Genomic DNA, 19,657 nt, shown 5'->3' with positions numbered 1-19,657 from the left:
ACAGGGAGAAAAATGAAATAGGTGTTACATAATTTGTCAGTCGGTCACCAGGGAAAGGTCTGCTTCGCTAAGCCTCGCGTTCTCTTTCTCCCTACAGCCCTAACTGTATCTTTTAAGAAACAGTTTTTTTTTTTTTTTTTAAACATCCTTCCCACCTTTGAACCTCATCCTTTAAAGGCTGAAGATAAGACTTCTCAGAGTAGGATGAAAATCTCCCTCTGCATTTCCTACCGTGTGCCACATGCTGGAGGCTGATGAATGCTTTGCTTTCAGACGGTGATAAAGGAAGATCTTCCAGGAAAAGCAAAAACCCTGAGTTCTGACAGTGATAAACTCTTGAAGGAAGCCAAGATAACACAGAAGCAGCTGCAGCAAGGTATTCGGGTTGGTGGGTAGGGGGTGGCTGGGATAGCCAAGGGCTTGAGAATGACCTATAAGACCAGGAGAAGTAGCAAATTCTAGAAGCAAATGCTCTCCTGGAATCTCAGTGTCAATGTAGATCATACCTTGTAAATCCAAGGTCTGTTTATAGATTTGATGTTTTTACCCAGCATTCTCACATGTACTAAATTAACTAGAACCTCATGAGTATACCTAAATCCTAAAGGTGGCAGATCTCTTTGGGCCTGGACTTGAGGGCCTATTTCATTTAATCCAGAGGTGACCATGACATTGGAGATGTACACAATGTGCAGGGCTGGTTTCTCATTGAAGGCCCAGATAATAATTCCAGGTCGCTGGGGCTTCAAAGTTTCTTAAGTCCTAGAGTCTTAGTAGGTAAAAGTACCGAAATTACTACCACTGTGAAGCATGAGAATTTTTGAATCATAAATTTTATCTTTGAAAAGTTCCCATTTGCTTAATTGTTTTTACAAAACAATTAAACCATCTCAATCTCACCAAATTCCAGTGTTCTGAAAATGCTGTCTCTTGATTTTTCTCTGGTCTCTCTTGTTCCTTCATGGCCAAGAAGTCATCTTAGTCCATTTAGTGATTAGATGCCTTCTGACAGTAAATAAATGTATTTATCTTTTTTTTTTTTACTTAAAAAAACCCAATACATGGAAAATTACATCCAAAAAAAAAATATGTAGTGACATAGAATGATTTGCTTAGCACATTGCAGGAACTAAGATTTCCTGGTATAACATCTCTTCCCTTTACAAAATCTGAGCTAAGAGGTGAGGTTTGGTTTTAAATAGGATTAGGAAACTAAGACATCGGTGTTTTTTCTTTTGTTTTCTACCAGCTTGATTGCTTCTTTTTATTTTTGATCCCCTTCACCCATTTTTCCCAACCCCACCCCCAGGTACAGACAGCCCTTAATATGTCCCCTGTATCTGTGAGCGTGTTGTTTTTGTTTTGAGCGTGTTTCTAGAGTCCACATACAATAGAGATTGTGTGGTATTTGTCTACATTGTTATTTAAATCAGTCCTAGAATCACAGTTTAAACCATATGTCATCACTTGGTTCTTCAAGCATTCACTGGTCATTTCCCATGACCCCAAATGGCAATATTATCGGCTAGGAATGTCTGTGAACTCCTTCCCTTTCACTAAATGGCTTTAAATGTGTCAGTCTGGAAACAAACAGAAACAAACAAAGCCTACTTTGTGTGTCTATTTGCTTGGATAAGGCTCTCTCAATGGCCCTTCTTTATTATATTCTGACAGAAGAGGCATCCTTTCTGCATTATTCATTCATTCATTCATTCATTCATTCAATAAGTATGCCCTAATATCAAGCTCAGACTAGTGCCAGACAATGTACTGTGACACAGCAGTGAATAGGGTAGTCATCTCTTTTTCCTACACTAAGCAGAGACATTTGCCCCGAGCAGAGGGGAAGTTAAACCTCCCTTGAAAGATTAAGCCTCTCCACTTCTTCTGAGGAGCCTGATACACAGGCTTGGGAATACTCCTGGCCAGAGTCCCCTGGAGCTGTGGGTCTAGGCACCTATAGTGGGTATCTCTGAGATGCACATCTGCTCACTGCTCTGCCAATGCTGGTTACTTCAGGCGCCACCAATACCAATGGAAGATCAAAAACCATAGGTAATTGCCTCCTGATGCTTTGTTTGATTGTAGAAATCAGCCCTGCTCTCAACAACCTGCAACAGACTCTGAAAGTTATAACAGTTCAGAAAGGGTTGATTGACACCAATATCACCGCCATCCGTGATGACCTTCGTGGGATACAGAGAGGTCAGCATCTCCCTACCCACCCCTGCCCCCGTCCTTGGCTTCTTTTTTTTGACCATTTCAGATCCTTAAACCTCCCTCTGTGTGTGCATTAGATGACATCAGTGGTCTGATCAGTAGTGCAAAGAGCATGGTCAGAAATGCCAACGACATCACAAATGAGGTGCTAGATGGGCTCGGCCCCATCCAGACAGATGTGACAAGAATTAAGGATACGTATGGGAGCACACAGCGTGAAGACTTCAACAAGGCTCTCACCGATGCAGATAACTCAGGTATCAGGCATCCTTTGGCCAGGACATCTTATCCATTTTGTGAATTGTTATGTGCTTTGGTTGATTTATTTAAATTCTTCCCTGGTAAAGCCCAAAATTAGAAATTAAAAATAAAATATTAGAAAGTGGGGCACCTGGGTGGCTCAGTGGGTCGAACCTCTGCCTTTGGCTCAGGTCATGGTCTCAGGGTCCTGGGATCGAGCCCCACGTCGGGCTCTCTGCTTGGCAAGGAGCCTGCTTCCCTTCTCTTTCTCTGCCTGCCTCTCTGCTTGTGATCTCTGTCAAATAAATAAATAAAATCTTTTAAAAAATATTAGAAAGTAGTTTCACATAATACATTCAAAAATATGGGTATTCTATTAATTAGACTAGGTAAGATATTTTTAATCCATTAACATTGTTATTGATTTTCCCTTTTATAGAGTAGAGATGCAGATCCCTTAATCATGAGGTATTAAGTTATAATTGATATTAAGGGTCAAAAAACAGAGATTTATTTTCTTCTGTAGTGGTCAAGAAAGATGATTTGATAACTAGATTGTAGGTAGAAATCCATGATGTATTTAGGGAAGGTATTACCTGGCTCTGAGTCATCCTACCCAATATTTGGGGACCAAACATAACACTTGACAAATATTGTCAATGAGAAAATCTGTATTTAACCTTTTCTCAACTCACAATTTATAAATTTGTTTTGTCATCTCACCGACAGTAAAGAAATTAACCAGTAAACTGCCTGATCTTTTGAGCAAGATTGAAAGTATCAACCAACAGCTGTTGCCACTAGGCAACATCTCTGATAATGTGGACCGTATCCGGGAGCTAATTCAGCAGGCCAGAGATGCTGCAAATAAGGTAGGTGTGTCCCCACATCACCAGGCACTAAGGCTCCATCTTTGAGAAGTTACCACATTAACCAAGAAAGGGAAGACATTTGTTTACACATGAACTGGTTGTCTTTCTTGTTCTAATTCTTCGGTTGTTTGGAATGTGAAAGTTGACTTTCTCCTGTCAACCTTCAAAAGCACATATTACCTTCATGCCCTGAAGGATCTGGTATGTCAGAGACCTGAAGCAGTTTCTTCCCCACTGAGTTTATGCAGGCGGGATGAAGGGTTCTCCAGACCCCACTGGTGAAGTGTTATTGCAAGTTCAAGTAAGGATTCTATTATCAGAATGTGCTGATGTGATATTGCACAGATCCTACTTTCTTATTATAACTTGAAAGTTGTAGAACCCACCTTTACTGAGGACAAAGGATTATAGCAGGTTTTCTTCACTGGAACACAAATTCATCGCCTTTCTCGTTTAAACCTGACAGTATTTACCTGAATTCCTGACACTTCTCTCTCAAGAATTTGTTTTGTCCTAAATCAATATTAATGAGACAGCTTGCATTTTTCATCCACCCCCTTGGGAGATATTTGGAGACAGAGGGTCGAGAAACCAAGTCAGAGTATCACGGCCCTAAGGACACTGTGGTTGATTCCAAGGCTCACTATTACTTCTTTTGAGCCCTAATGTCTGGGAAAAGAGAAGAACTCCCAACGTAAAGCCTTTAGCAGGGGGGTTCCTGGGTAGCTCAGTAGGTTAAGTGTCTGCCTTCCGCTTAGGTCATGATCCCGGGATCCTGGGATCAAGCCCTACTTCAGGCTCTGCACTCCTCAGGGATCCTGCTTCTTCCTGTCCCTCTGCCTGCCACTCCTCCTGCTTGTGCTCTCCCTCTCTCTGTCAAATAAATGAATAAAATCTTAAAAAACAAAACAAAACAAAAACCTCAAGTAGAAAACAAAGAGCATAAGGAACAGTTGGAAGACATTACTTTTTCACACCCATTCATGCTTTATAAAAACCAAATGAGAAATAATATGTTTCTAGCTTTTGCCCTTCTATGTTCATTCACTAATTTGTCCAACAAAATTTGAAGCGTATAATAACACGGTGGTTAAGAGCTTGTTAACCAAACCAGAGTGCCTTGGTTTTGATCCTAGCTCTGTCACTTATGAGCTGTAGGACCTTGGGCCAGCCACTTCACCTCTCTGTGCCTCATTTTGTTCATCTGTAGAGGAGGGTACATAATAAGACGGCCCCCATGAGATTTTTAAGATTAAACTATGTAATGTAAAATAGGTCCTGGCTAATAGTACCATGTAAGTGGAAAATAATAAAATACAACTTAAAAATAAGCCAGCACTTTTGAGCACCTGGGTTTTGTGGCACTCTCCTGGGTACCCAGGAAAGAGAGATTAGGAAGCCATAGTCCTGGACTCAGGTTACTCACCAGCTGCTAAGTGCTGCAGCTGGTAAGCAGACTAAGAAGCTGGATAAAGCCATGTTGAGCAGGTCTTGACAACACTCATTTCTACCTGGAGAGTCTCAGAATGGTACTAAAGGACATGTAGAAGAATGTTCAGTGTGACACAGCTTGTCATCACAAAAAATAATTGGAAAAAAAGCCAAATGTTTATCAATAGGAAATGGCTAAAACTGTGGTAGATATATACAAATGTATACAATGTATACAATGTGATCAAGGTATGCATACCACAATAAATGTAAATGAGCTGGAGCCAGCAGGTGTGTCAACATAGATAAATCTACAGAGGGAGGCCAAGAAAGCAAGTTGTAGATGGATGTGTAGAGATACCATTTATATTAAAATATTTAAAACATGAGAAATAAGACTAATTACAGTTTATAGATAGATGCATTTTGGAAAAAATAGTGCAACATTAGAGTCCTATGCATAGGAATCTAAATTCAGGTTCTAAGGCCTCTGAGGTGGGAGAGAGGAACGGAAACAAGGTGAGATATGCAAGGAGCTTCAGTTATACCACTTATGTTTAATTTATTAAGAATGTAATGAATATACAGGTATATTCTACATCGTTTTATGTATACATGAGATGGTTTCTTAATTAAAAAAATTTAAAAGACTGAGAGTTTTCTAGGTGACAAAGGGCATGCCAGGAAAGACTCAGGATGTGGTTGGGTAGACTGGAGGTCAGAGGGGAGGAGACATAGAGTCATCAAATGAGCCTGTAAAGTGGGTGAGGAGTGCTCAGTCACAAGCACGTTTGAGAAATGACAGCCCACACTACTGCTAAGTACGCCACTCCAACATAATACCTTGCATAAACCAGGTTTTCCATAAATATTTAAATGCTTGATAGACAAGATATACTTGGTGTAGGTATCATTCCAGGAGTCATTCTCTAGATTATTAAGGAATATTTATTTTCTGTATTTGAATGCCATCTACCCAAGCTGGTCCACAGACCAGCACTCATCAGAGAAATTTTGTTATTGGTCCATTATATATAAATATAAAGCTGAAGGTATATGTCTAAAAACTTTTAATAATTTGAATTGCCTCAAAATTCAAGCTTGGGATAGTAGATATGTATTTTGCATACCTTCTTTATTTCATTTCTCTAATAATTTCATTTTTAATAAATTTACAAAAGTATTGTTCCAGGGCAGATTAGAGAGGGGAAAAAAATGATCCTTCACCAACTGAGTTTGAGAAGCACTGTTTTAGAGAGCCCTGATGCACTCATTTTTAAGGAGTGAATGCCTATAATAAATGCAACCGTAATGTGTAATATATTAATGGGGAATGATTCCTTAAAGAATTTATTTAAAAAATATTTTTGATGTGTTATATATCACACCAGGCACCATGCTAAGTGCTTCCATACATGCTAGGTCATCTGTACAAAACCTTCTAGGGCTGCAGCATAATTATATTATGATTATAATAAGGATTATCATTTCTGGTGCAGAGAACTAGATGCACTTCTCAGAGACCCCTGACTGGCAAACAGGAAGAACATGAATGCTTTGTTACCCAGCTCCGGAAACACCTTCATGAGTGTATAAGCCAGATCTAGGAGACATGCACACTCCTTTGCCCTTTATCATATCAACTGGGAAATGCTGGTGTAGAGCTGAAAGGAGTCGTGGCAGAGTCCCAGGCTGGCCCTCTGAGCATACCCCGTTTCCTCACAGAGGAATCTTTAATGACATAGATCTTTTCCCTCGCAGGTCGCTGTCCCCATGAGGTTCAATGGTAAATCTGGAGTTGAAGTCCGGGTGCCAAATGACCTAGAAGACTTGAAAGGATACACATCTCTTTCTTTGTTTCTCCAAAGACCTGACTCAAGAGAATATGGGAGGACGGAGAATATGTTTGTGATGTACCTCGGAAATAAAGATGTAAGTATTCCTTCAACATTTCTCTTATTTTTAGAACAATATGGCCTGAGGATTTTTTTTTTTTTTTGGAATATTGGTTATATATTTGCTGCATGACCACCAAATTTAGTGGCCCAAAGCAATAGTAAAAATTTATTATTTCACACTGTTTCTATGGTATGATGTTCAAGAATGGCTTAGCCAGATGGCTTTATTCAGGGTCTCTCATGAGGTGTCTGGCAAGGTGTTGGCTGGGGCTGCAGTCATCTGAAGGCTTGACAGGGGCTGGAGATTAGCTTTCAGTTTGGCTCACTCACATGCCTTGTGAGTTAGCACTGGCTTTTGGTAGAAGGGATTTTTCATGCCACATGGTCCTCTCCATAGGGCTGTTAAGTGTCCACACGACACAGCAGGCTTCCCCTGGAATGTTATCGGGGTGACCATGCTACCATCACCAACCCACCATCATCTTTGTGGGTTGAATTGTGGCCCAAAAGAATATGGTTTTTGAGACACATGTCTCAAACGTGTCATTGCCATTGGCACAGCAGGAAGAAATCCCACCGGTGTGTCAGCAGACTCCACCCCCTCTGATAGCATCACAAGGGGCAGATTGTTATCTGTTGCAGATTGTTATCTGTTGGCCTTATCTGATAGAGACAAAATATTTAAAACATGAGAAATAAGACTAATTACAGTTTATAGATAGATGCATTTTGGTAAAAATAGTGCAACATGCCCAGTGGGCTCAGCACATGACATATGTGTGTATACACGAGAGCACATGCACACGGGGATTAAAGTTCGGCACCCCTCCCTAAACAACCAGGGCAGCAATATCAAGCTTCGTGGAAACCAGCAGTGGTTCTTCCCCACAAAATCGTGACCCTGCCCTCCCCCTCAGAATGCCCAGCTGCAGACCCTTCCCCAAGTGGGCAGGGGTGGGACCCTCTGTGGATGAGAGCTGAAGTGGAATGAAGCCTCTGCTGCCTCATTAATAAGGCATGCAGTCGCCCTACTCTTTCTCATTCTCCATTATTTAAGCCACTACTGTTACAAGCATTGTGAACACTTCATTTTCTTTTTTTTTCTGAGAGAGAGAGAGTCAGCAGGGGAGTGGGGAAGAGGGAGAGGGAGAGAGAGAATCTTAAGCAGACTCCACTCCCAGTGCAGAGCGCAACACAGGGCTTGATCTCACGACCCTGAGGTCACGACCTGAGTCAAAACCAAGAGTCCAACGCTCAACCGACTGAGCCTGACCCAGGCACCAGTTCATTTGACCAGTTCATTGTAGCCTTTAGTTCCTCCTCTTAAAATACGTTTCTTCAGGGGCGCCTGGTGGCTCAGTGGGTTAAAGCCTCTGCCTTCAGCTCAGGTCATGATCCCAGGGTCCTGGGATCGAGCCTGCATCGGGCTCTCTGCTCAGCAGCGATCCTGCTTCCTCCTCTCTCTGCCTGCCTCTCTGCCTACTTGTGATCTCTGTCTGTCAAATAAATAAATAAAATCTTTAAAAAAGAAAAATATGTTTCTTCAACTTAAGTGTCAGAGGAAAAGGTAATTGCTGGCTGCATTAAGATATAATGGGTAAGAAAAAAAAATGTCTGAAACATGGTTCTGGAAAATTCTGGCCAATTAGGAAGTAATTGGCTATCATTTGTGTATGTGGGTGCTAAAGATTCCTAAAATTGACACTATTATTAATCACTCTCTAATGCTTTAAAGTGTTGGTTCTTTATTTGTAGCTTTCTTAGGATATGACTTTCTGCTGTGTATTTTGACAAAATGCACATTACTTTATTCCTTCAACAAATTTATACCATCTGCCTGCAAGGCACCCCACCCTGTATTTATGATAAACAGAAATTTGTTTCTTGAATGTAAATTTCATGTTATGTATATTTTACCACAACTTTAAAACTCCATGTGTACCTTCAGGTGCTTGTATTCTAATAGAGAAGAAAGATACATATGTAACTGACCTCATGTGATAACAGAGGGTTCTAGGTGTTATAACAGAGGCATGTACAAAGTGTTAAGAGATCATTATGTGGTACCGGGAGAACAAAAATGGCTTATTTCTGGACTAAAATCTAATGGAGACCTGAGTCTATATCTGGTTCATCTTAATGGCAAGTGCTTGGCAAATATTTGCAGATTGAGCGAAAGGGGGAGTGAATCCGAGTGCAATAATCTGGGAGCAAAGACAGTGCAGACATTATTAAATTAAGTGTTTTGTCTGTATTATTCTGTACAAAGAGGTACCTCATTCATTCTGTCTGGCCAAGGCATACTGTGGAAAACCCTTTAGTTATTTGAAATGCACTCTCTTGGGATGGGAAGTTGAAAGGAACAGTGTGTGTGCAAAGTGTTCTGAGGTAGCCTTGATGTCTCCAGGCCTCCAAGGACTACATCGGCATGGCAGTTATAGACGGCAAACTCTCGTGTGTCTACAACCTGGGAGAACAGGAGTCGGAACTCCAGGTGGACCAGAGTGTGACCAAGAGCGAAACTCAGGAGGCGGTTATGGACCGCGTGAAATTTCAGAGGTACGAGTCCCATGGCCTACTGTTGTTTATTAATCTGACCCATACTCATGGAACCCCCAGTGTATGTGCTGCTAAACCCCATTTTCAGTATCTGGGCTTTGACTTCTTCAATGTTTATATAACCTTTACATACAATTTAAATTTATATTTAAACAGAATTTATCAGTTTGCAAGTCTAAATTACACCAAAAAAGCCACATCCATTAAACCTGGAACATCCCAATTCCATGAAATGGGTGGTGGAAGCAGCCACACGCTCCTCAATCTGGATCCTGAAAATGTTGTATTTTACGTTGGAGGTTACCCACCTGACTTCAGAGTAAGTGTAAATGTTATTTCACTGAGCGAAAATATTTACATTGTGATTTGGCGTAAGGACCTCAGGTCTCTATTTCAATTATCCATTATATATAAAATGGGTTTCACTATATATTCTTAAAGTATATCCCGTGATAAAAGCTAACCGTTTTTGAGTACTTCCTGTGTGCTGTGATCCAGACTTAAGTCTGTGAATTCAAATAGGCATCATTACCATTCCATTTTGTGGATGAAGAAACTGAGACAGAGCAGTTTAATAACTTGTCCAATGTCAGACAGCTGGTAAATAACAAAACCAGGGCCTCTGGCTCCAGGATCCACATTCTTAACCCTATGCTACAATGGCAGTTAAAAATGATGGGTTCATAATATTTCTTGCCCAACCTGATCATTGTCCTTTGTTGAAGTCAGTTTTTTGTTTCATTTTTTTTCAGCTTCCTGCTAGACTGAGGTTCCCTCCATACAAAGGTTGTATTGAGTTAGATGACCTCAATGAAAATGTTCTGAGCTTGTACAACTTCAAACAAACTTTCAATCTCAACACAACGGAAGTAGAGCCTTGTAGAAGGTAAAACAAACAAACAAACAAACAACAACAAAACACCCGGAAACTAGTGTCTCTGTAACTATGATTTTTGGTAACTTGCAGTTATATTATGTGTAATAAAGGAATGAGCCAATGAGATTGCTTTTGATGTCATGGATAGCTTTGGGCCAGTAGATCTTAAATTATGGTTGCATGCAATACTGCTAGCCCACCCCTAAAATTTCCTCATTTGCATAAAATATTAGATTGATAGAGTTTTCTCAATTTTTGATTTTTTTGGAAAAGATCAGTCCTTCTTAAATTTTTGGTGCCTCCCACCACAAGCTATTCAATATTAGATGGCACCGGATTCAGGCACAAAATTACATATTCATTGTAAGTTTCAAAAAAAAAAAAAAAACCACGAGTCCACATAGTGCACCATGACTTTCTAGGTACTCTGACACCTGAACCTATTTGGAAATTGTTATCTTAAGCTCCTGACCTTCCCTAGAGTTAAAAGGATTTGGGCAAACTACTACTCCGAATAAAATTATATTTCAAGTTAATAATTTTTTACATTTCACGGTCTTTAGCTGCTAGGCCACATCTTCCTAAGTAGATATTTTCAAAGGGGATTCCTAACTATTATGTTTCTCGAGCTAGGGTTTTATCATAGAGCATAAGTGCACACCCAGGAGAAACAGTTGGCTATTTTCATGTTCTGAAGATGTTCCTTCTTGAACAAAATCGTGGCAGCTCCATTGCATGGGTTTTGCTCAGTTTTCAGAGAGCAGTGTTAATAAGCACACTTGAGTGGTGGTCCTTTGCTGCTGTGTTCTAATGTATGGTCATTGATGTTGACAGGAGAAGGGAAGAGTCAGACAGAAATTACTTTGAAGGTACAGGCTATGCTCGAGTTCCAACTCAACCAAACGCTCCCATCCCAACCTTTGGGCAGGTGATTCAGACCACCGTGGATAGAGGACTGCTGTTCTTTGCAGAAAACAAGGTATTCTATAACAAACATTCAAATAACCAAATATGTCCACTCAATTAAGCAAGTTTGGGGTAACTGGGTTATTATAAGCAACTAACTAGATCTGAAAAAGTGTGCAAATGTTAGCTACATCTTTTCTCCTGGCCCAATTCTGCTTTCTTTGGCAACGGGAGTGTGTGCTTTAATGAGGCAAGTAATTGGGAATTTGAGAACCTGCCACCCAAACATGCCATTGTCACTTGTATTCTTCGAAAACCACAGTCGGCCTGATAATCTACTTAGTCGGCCTGAAATCACATGACAACCTTCCACGGTGTCTGAGAGACTGACTTCCTGCTGTTTGCATTTTGGTCCAACTCTTGCCAGGCTCTGTGGACTTATGTCTTTTCAGCCTGACCCTTGGCTTTTCAAGACCTGGAAGCTTTTCTGTTTTTTGGTTTGTTGGTTTGTTTGTTTTTAAAGATTTTATTTATTTGAGAAAAAGAGAGTGAGAGAGAGCTTGAGAGGGGAGGAGGTCAGAAGGAGAAGCAGATTCCCCATGGAACTGGGAGCCCGATGTGGGACTCGATCCCAGGACTCAAGGATCGTGACCTGGGTCAAAGGCAGTCGCTTAACCAACTGAGCCACCCACGCGCCCAGCGTTTCTGTTTTTAAACCACTGAAGTTTCTGGAGGCCGTTCTTAAGTCTAGTTTGGAGAAATCCAAAGTGTATAAGTGATGGACAGCGCCATCTGCTCGGAGATGGGTCTGGAGTGACTGGTCCTAACAGTAGGGCCTTCTGTGGTTGCTCTACAGGGAGCGTTTCTGGAGAAATGTGGATCAGCCCATGGATCTCTGAGAACACGGGATTGATAAGGAGCTTGGGATTTGACCAACCCCTTCTGCCTGCAGGGTGGGGACACAGACCTGATCCAACTCTCCTCTGTGGGGCTGGTCTTGACCCTCTGGGAGATTCTAAGGCTGAACCAGTTCTGAGGGTTTGGGAAGGTCCTGACCTGCCAATAGAATGAGAGGAGCTGAGAAGTCACACAGCATCTTCAGGGCCAGGTGGTTTTTTTCCTAAATACGGTCTTCTTTGTACTACCTTTTGAAGTTCTCGGAGACCAAGAGCCTGAAATACCACTCATATTAGAAGAAAATTTATGGTGCCTTTAGTAACCAGATAAGGGAAAATGATTGTGAGCACTGCTGTTGAGCAGAGTGGCTCATTACTCAGTGAGCCACGTGGCTCGGCTGTTGTTGAGTGTGATGAATGCTAACTGGTTCCCAAGGACAAGATGTGGGGTCTAGATAAGGACTGATGTTACTTTTTTTTTTTTTTTAAGATTTTTTTTTTTAAATTTATTTGACAGATAGAGATAGGCAGAGAGGCAGGCAGAGAGAGAGGAGGAAGCAGGCTCCCTGCTGAGCAGAGAGCCCGATGTGGGGCTTGATCCCAGGACTCTGGGATCATGACCGGAGCTGAAGGCAGAGGCTTTAACCCACTGAGCCACCCAGGCGCCCCATGGACTGATGTTACTTTTGTTTGCTTGTTTGTTTATTTGTTTATTTGACAGAGAGCTAGAGAGAGAGCACAAGTAAGCAGAGCATCAGGGAGAGGGGGAGAGAGAGAAGCAGGCTCTCTGCTGAGCAGGAAGCCTGATGTGGGGCTCGATCCCAGGACCCTGGAATCATGACCTGAGCTGAAGGCAGCCGCTTAACCAACTGAGCTACCCAGGCGCCCCTGATGTTACTTTTCTGTAAGGATTCTGTCCGAAGATGTCAAAGAGAAGCCTTCTTGTTATCCAGGGACCGTGGAAGAATAAACATTTAAGCCCTACATCGGAAATTCCTCAGCATATCTTTCTAAGGAAAGGGCTGCTTCAAGTATGTGCTTTACGCAGGGATAGGGATGCAGTGGCTGCCTTCAAGGACCTTCTGTTCTAGAGGGGAGACAAATATTTAACAAAGCTGTACTCATTAATTGGTTAATTAATTCATCACAATGGCCATGAGCGATATAGAGGAAAAGTCTGAGGTGAATGAAGAAGTATAAAAGACAAAAGGGTGGGTACTCTGAGACCTGGAGGGAAGAGAAGACAGCATTTGGAGGGGCAGAACAAACAGGTGATCCCTGTGGGGAGAGGGACATAAAGAAGGCCTGGAGGTGGGAAAGGCAGGGAGTGCTCAGGAACAAAATGGTGGCCCGTGTGGCTGGAGCAGAGAGAGGCAGAAGACACTGAAGGGGAGATCAGGGCCTCATAACATGTGCTGGGGAGTCGGAGTTTCCCCCAAGAGCAAAGGAGGGTAATACAATGTGCTCACGCTGGCATTTCCCACAGAGCGCCCTGGCTGTAGAGTGGCAAGTGGGTTTACGAGGGGACAGAGCGGACGTGGGGAGGATGGGGCATTATTGCTGTGTAGTCTGGCTAGACAAGTGTGACTGAGCCTGGGTGGCATGAAACGGAGAGACAGTGAAGAAATGGGGGGAACTGACAAGATTTGACAGGAAGGGAGAGGGGGGAATGTTTAAGAGTGACTCCTAGTAGGGTTGTGGCTGGCTCAGCACGGTTCTTACTGGTGAGAGAGAGAAAGGAAGAGAGAGAGCAGTGGGAAGGATGGAGAGAAAGGCTTGGCCGCCGAGAGGTATGTAGACCACAAGCCCTGCTTGCGCGATTCAAATTTGAGGGATCCGTGAGTCACGTGCAGTATCAATAAGGTTACCCGATGTGTGGACCTGGCCCCGAGAAGACAAGTGTAGGCTGGAGAGAAGCATCTGGCCTTCGTGGGCCCCCACCTGGGTTGGGCTGCAAAAGTGACTATGATTTCGAGGCAAAGAGAGGGTGGGAGGGGAGAAGAGCTCCTCTGTGGGCCCTCGAGGAACCCTTCACTTTCAAATGGAAGGAGGGGGGCTGGAGGGAGATGAGGCAGCAGATGAGGCTGAGACAGCGAGCAGCCAGCGAACAGAGGGTGGCAAAGGTCGGGGCTTTCACTAAGACCATACCGCTCTCCAAAATGTGGCAGTCATCTTTTCAAATGGTATTAATGACCTGTGTCTTTTTCCTTCCCATTTGTGTGCTTGCTGGTTATGGATTGTATGAAACAAAATCGTGATCATAGTTGCATGTATTACATCTTTCCCGTGTGCCGCCACTGGGCACGATGTGGAACACGACTTAGAACGCTTACCCGTCATGCCCATCCTGGCGGTTGGATATTTTAGCACCGTTGTCTCTGTTAACTGAGGAGGGGGCTGTGGCTGAGAGTGGTTTGTGACTCGAGAGTAACTTGAGTTCCAGCCCTCTAGGTCTTCTTCTATGGAATCTTCTGGTAAAGGTACATTGTCTCTGTGCCCTAGGATCGCTTTATATCTCTAGATATAGAAGATGGCAAGCTCCTGGTGCGATACAAACTGAATTCAGAGCCACCCAAAGAAAAAGAAGTTACACAGGTTGTCAACAATGGAAAAGACCATTCGGTACATCTTTTCATTCTTTTCACGTGAATTATTAAATGTCCTCAGTCCTTTAAAACTAAGTCAGTGCCCAGAACATTTTTCTATTACCAGACTAACTTATTAAAGGAGGAAGGACACCTCCTTTCAAAATCTGAGTACCTGGGCATGAAATATGTATATGGGATATATAAGACATGATTAATTTCAAATGAAACATTTCTATTAAAATGTTTCAATGTTATATTTTTATCCAGAAGTGCTGCTGCTCAAAGTTTTCCTACCACGTGTATAATCAATCTGAAGGAAATAAAAACGTAATACCCCTGACCCATGTTGAATAGGATTCCTTAATTCCCCTTTGCTTACTGACTCATCTCTCATTCATTTTAGATACAGATCATAATTGGAAAAGCCCAAAAAGCTATGAGGATAAATGTGGATTTGGTTGGGAGCCTAATTCACGGTGACATATTTGATTTCAGCACATATTATCTGGGAGGAATTCCAATTTCAATCAGGGAAAGGTAAGATGGTGTTTCTTTAAAAAAAAAAACAAAGATGCAGATTACCTCTCTGAGTGGTTATGGTTATGATTACTACTGATTAGTTTGCCTTTTTAAAATCTAGCAAGAAACAAATACAAAAAGTTTAACTTTTCAGTATTCACAGTGTTAACCAACAGAGTCAAACAGATTGTAAACACTGGATTACGGGACTGGCCACTGAAAGAAGGAGAGTGAAGGAACCATGGGTCACCCCTAAGTGTAATTCTCAGGGAGAGAGAAACCATAGGCAATAAGGCTGGTATTGACAATGCTGCCGTTAAGAACAGAGGCTGTGGCTCTGGGGTCCCTGACGGTAGCACAGGAGAGTGCGGCAGTTCCACGGCCTGACAAGCAGCACTAGGCACTGAACGTTGGGGTCGTTGCCTTCAGAAAGTGTCTCTAGAATGTAAGGCGTGTCTGTATGACCTGCCCCTTATGTGTTATCAACAGAACAGGTGCATAACTGCTTCTTGGATAATGAATACACGGATGAATTAAGTTAATTGGAAAGGAAGTGACGCTTAATCTGAATGAGAAAAAAAACAATGCTACTTCGAGAATGCACTTTAAAATAACTTTTACATTTAAATTTGTTTGTATCCTCCAAAAAGGCTTTTTTTAAAAAAAGATTTTATTTATTTATTTGACAGAGATCACAAGTAGGCAGAGAAGAGGGGGGGGTGGTGGGGAGGGAGGCAGGCTTCCTGCTGAGCAGAGATCCTGATGCAGGGCTTGATCCCAGAACCCTGGGATCATGCCCTGAGCTGAAGGCAGAGGCTTTAACCCACTGAGCCACCCAGGTGCCCCTCCAAAAAGGCTTTTAAACAGCTTATGTTAATGTGTGGGAAGATTTTCTGGAAGGGTTAGTACAGACTCGTGACTGAGTGAAGAGCCCTTTCACCTTATTTGATTGTGATTATTCCTATATAAGCTCTGAGGCTAGTTAACCCTTTTTCTAATTTATAAATCAGTTGGAAGGAGTACTAGATGTGATTTATAAGGTGTTGTACAAAGGTAGTCTGTCTTCAAGAATCCTTATATATTTGGGCATCTGTCCATCTATAGTAAAGACAAACTATTATTGTTTTAAAGTTCTTAAGGTTGCCTTCAAGGACAAAAACGCAGGTGAGAAAGCTCAGCGCTTGAATTTGGGAGTGAAGTCCTTAGATTTTTTTGAACTAGGAAGGACCTTGCATGGAACATAACCTCTGAATTTGATAGATAAAGAAACTGAGAACCAAGGAGGTGGTATCCATATTTAATATCATCGATCTCATACCAATTCAACCATGAATTGCTATGATGAATGAGCAATAATCTTGATTTTATTCAATTGGATGTGATGTGACTTGAGGAAGTCAGCACTCCTACGCCCATCTGAGATTCCCATTTATTTACTCATTACACAGATACTCATAGTGTCAAGTGACATCAGGCAGCATGGCAGGTGTGGGGAAGGCGACGGTGAGCAGGCCAGAACCTCGAACGAAGCAGGAGGGAGACCAAAGAGTGTGGTGGGTGCCACAGGAGGGAAGCTCAGGGTCCTATGGGGCCCAGGAAGGGAGTTTAATCCAGTGGGATCATGGGGAAGGTGGCCTCTGGCTTGGCCCCGAAAGACAGGAACGATCAACATATGGGAAGCACCAAGAGCTGGAGAAAGTGTGACCTTCCAAGGAACTGCAGGACACCGGGGAGGCCACCCGGGGCTGGTATAGAAAGCAGGGGCCAGAACACAGAGGATCTTGAAAATCACAGTAAGGTGACACTCGGTGGACACCAGCAGAGAAAGGACATTATCAAATTCAACTGGTGCGGGGCAGAGATTGGATTTGAGAGGGAAAAGGCAGAGGCAAGTAGAATGGTTGGAAGATGAGCACAGAGGCAGGAGATGAAGGCAGCCACAGGGAAATGGCAGTGCAGATGAGGCAAAGGGAGCGGATTCTCAATCTGTTTAGGACAGTGGCTAGGTAGTACTGAGCGACTGCTTGAGTTTGGGGAGGAAAATGGAACGTGCTTAAGGGTAACACCCTGGTTTTGCTCCAGCACTTGGGCAAATGGACAGCACCCGCAGAGGAGCAAGGGGTCGGGTTCAGGCTGAGACGGGCTGAGTTCCTGGAGCCCGAGAGATTGCAGGTGGAGATGCGGGAGAGCGGTGGGTTGAAAGACCTGGTCCTCTGCAGAGAAGTCCGGGCTGGAGAAAGGGTGACTGCAGCCCAGGTACGGGTGCTTGTCAAGGTTCTGGGGCAGGTGGGCTCATGCAGACTGCTGAGGAATTCCCGGAGGCAACGAGGAAGCCCCTGGCTGGTGGTTTGCATTTGCACAGTTTTAGCACAAGACCCCCAGATAGATATGCGGGTGCCCGTCAGCCAGGGCTTCCTAGAAAGGGGTTGTCGGTAAGAACCAAAAAAAGTCGTTCTAGTTTTGACTTAGCCGCCAAAGAGCGATGTGACCTTGAGTTAAGTCAGCACTCAGCCTTTCTTTCTCTTTCCCTTATCATCCTTATCCATTGAAGAAATAGGTACATGGGTCGAGTTATGCATATACAGATAGATGCCCATACAGAATTTTCCTAGTCATCTGTCCTAGAGTCTTCCAAACAAGGGATTACTCCTTTTTCTGGGCAAGTTTGTACCTTGATTTTTTTTTTTTTTAATTAAAATCATAAGAACATGGAAAATGTAGGAGATAGCAGCCAGTCAAAAGATTTCACTGGCCTTTTAGTCCCTTGCAAATAAAATGCTAAGCGGAATTGGCTGTTTTGGGCCCTGCTGTATCCCTCTGGCGACATCTTTGATGAAACTCCTTCTGACGTGGGTCACCAGGGGGTGGGTGGGCAGAGAGGAGTCCTACTGACCACTCCTAACCAAGCTCTGAGGGGCAAGCAAGCAGTTCTTCCAAAGGAGGTGGGTCTTCGGACCCCAGCCTGAGGAGAAGGCCCTCGCAGACTGTAGCCCTTAAGCCTACTCCGGAGTAAAGCCAGCCAGCATGATCTCGAAAGCAGCTCTGACCGAGAGATGTTGTGGACGCCCTGTTTTCTCCTCTTCCACTATCGTGTGTCTTCTAGGAATGGGGGCCCATGACTTTTTCAGGATTCCAATCAGAAATCAGAATCTATTAATCCTATCTGCTTTCCATGAGACGAGAGAATCATCCCGATAATGCCAGAGGCTCTCAAGCCAGTGGGAGATCTCTCCTGAGGAGCTACAACATTGTGTCAGTGTAATAATAAACCATTAAAATGAAAATAATTCAAAAAGTAAAAATCAGCCATGGATCTGTTGCACATTTGCTCAGTTCAGGATTACCTTCAGCTCCTGTGGCTCTGAAATCTGCCCACCGCAGACTTGGACCGCGGAGGCCTTCGTGAATGGCCTGGCCCCCAGTGCGCCTCCACCCCCCAGCGTGCTAACCCTCCAATACAGCAGCCTGCACCCCTACACGATCACATCCCTCTAGCAAGTGTGTTCAGCCCTTGCCTCCTGGAGCAAATGTGGAAGTCTAGGCCCTCCGATGAGCCAGAGTAACCAAAACACCCCAGAAGAGTGGAAATAGATCTCCATCTTAATATCTCTGCTGGAGATAACTGTTCTCCCATGGGAAAGACTCATAACTCTTCTGAGCACTGTGGGAACACAGACTGTCTAAGTGTAAAGAGCAGGGACTTGAGTTACCCTAGTTGGTAGGACACGCTGACCACTCAGATCCCAGAGCTGCCATTTCCTTGCCACATGACCTTAGACAAGTTGCTAAGTCTCCCCACGCCTCCCCATGCGGCCTCGGGGACACGGTCAGAGTAGCTCCCCACCTCTCAGGGTCCTGTGACGATTCAAAGTGAGTCAAGGAGTTAGAGCAGTTCCAGCACGCGGTAAGAGCTTGGTGAACGTTGGAGAGGAAAATACCTCCCTGGAAAGGTCATGGTGAGACTAGAATAACAGTGCCTTATGCAGAATAGGGCTCCATATGGATCTGCCAGCTGCCTTTCCTCCCCACTCTGCTTCTCTTCTACCTTTGACCTAGACTACACGGAAAGAAGGACCTCAGGGGATGGCGAGGGGTCTGAACCCCATGGAAACCCAAGAGCGAATGGATGTTAAAATATGTGTAAATAGATGAGCTCCAGCAGTTAATAGGAATTTTCCTTCTTTTCTGAGGCAAAAAGCCATCTTCATAAAATAATTACGCTCAAGCTGCCATGCCCGTGAGGATTCATTTCTTCCTTCCCCTTCTAATGAAATTTAATTTAATGTGCATTACCTGTAGCTCAACTATTTATAATGATTTAAATAAAAATGAATGCAGATACTTTTCCATTTAGAAAGGTGAGCCGCCTTAGGGATTTATAAGAAAAGCAGCTTTGTGTTTTCCTCCGTACATCATTTGTTTAAGAAACACAAATATTTGCCTGGACTCCAGTCAGTTCATCTGTGTTAATGTTTTATGTGAAGTCAGCTCCAGACAGATCCAAGTCAAATCAAAGGGGAAATGTCAAGAAAAAAAAAAAAAGGTGGGGGGGCAGAATGCCAAGGTAGTCACAAAGGCAGAATTGCTGTAGAAAGAAATTGCTCTCATTATGAGGACTCTCCTCATGAGGGGGGAGTTCCTAACCCCGGCA

At 43.2% G+C, this 19,657-nt stretch overlaps 1 protein-coding gene across 2 annotated transcripts in view; it reads left to right on the top strand.

The window, feature by feature from the left end:
• The window catches only part of LAMA3 (laminin subunit alpha 3), a gene marked incomplete at its 5' end in the record, with an annotated part of 268,142 nt that overhangs the window by 222,677 nt on the left and 25,808 nt on the right, over positions 1–19,657 (top strand). For both annotated transcript variants that reach the window (XM_080821882.1, XM_080821881.1), the window contains 11 exons: positions 274–376; positions 2,089–2,205; positions 2,298–2,477; positions 3,190–3,332; positions 6,525–6,695; positions 9,069–9,220; positions 9,377–9,539; positions 9,973–10,106; positions 10,932–11,076; positions 14,402–14,521; positions 14,891–15,024. In XM_080821882.1, coding sequence (XP_080678008.1) covers positions 274–376; positions 2,089–2,205; positions 2,298–2,477; positions 3,190–3,332; positions 6,525–6,695; positions 9,069–9,220; positions 9,377–9,539; positions 9,973–10,106; positions 10,932–11,076; positions 14,402–14,521; positions 14,891–15,024 — 1,562 coding nt within the window. The remainder of the gene's footprint in view (positions 1–273; positions 377–2,088; positions 2,206–2,297; positions 2,478–3,189; positions 3,333–6,524; positions 6,696–9,068; positions 9,221–9,376; positions 9,540–9,972; positions 10,107–10,931; positions 11,077–14,401; positions 14,522–14,890; positions 15,025–19,657) is intronic.

The sequence above is a fragment of the Martes martes genome (assembly GCF_963455335.1).
Source record: "Martes martes genome assembly, chromosome: 13".
NCBI lineage: Eukaryota > Metazoa > Chordata > Mammalia > Carnivora > Mustelidae > Martes > Martes martes.
Note: the sequence above shows the minus strand (reverse complement) of the source record. Positions and strands in the feature narration are given on the sequence as shown.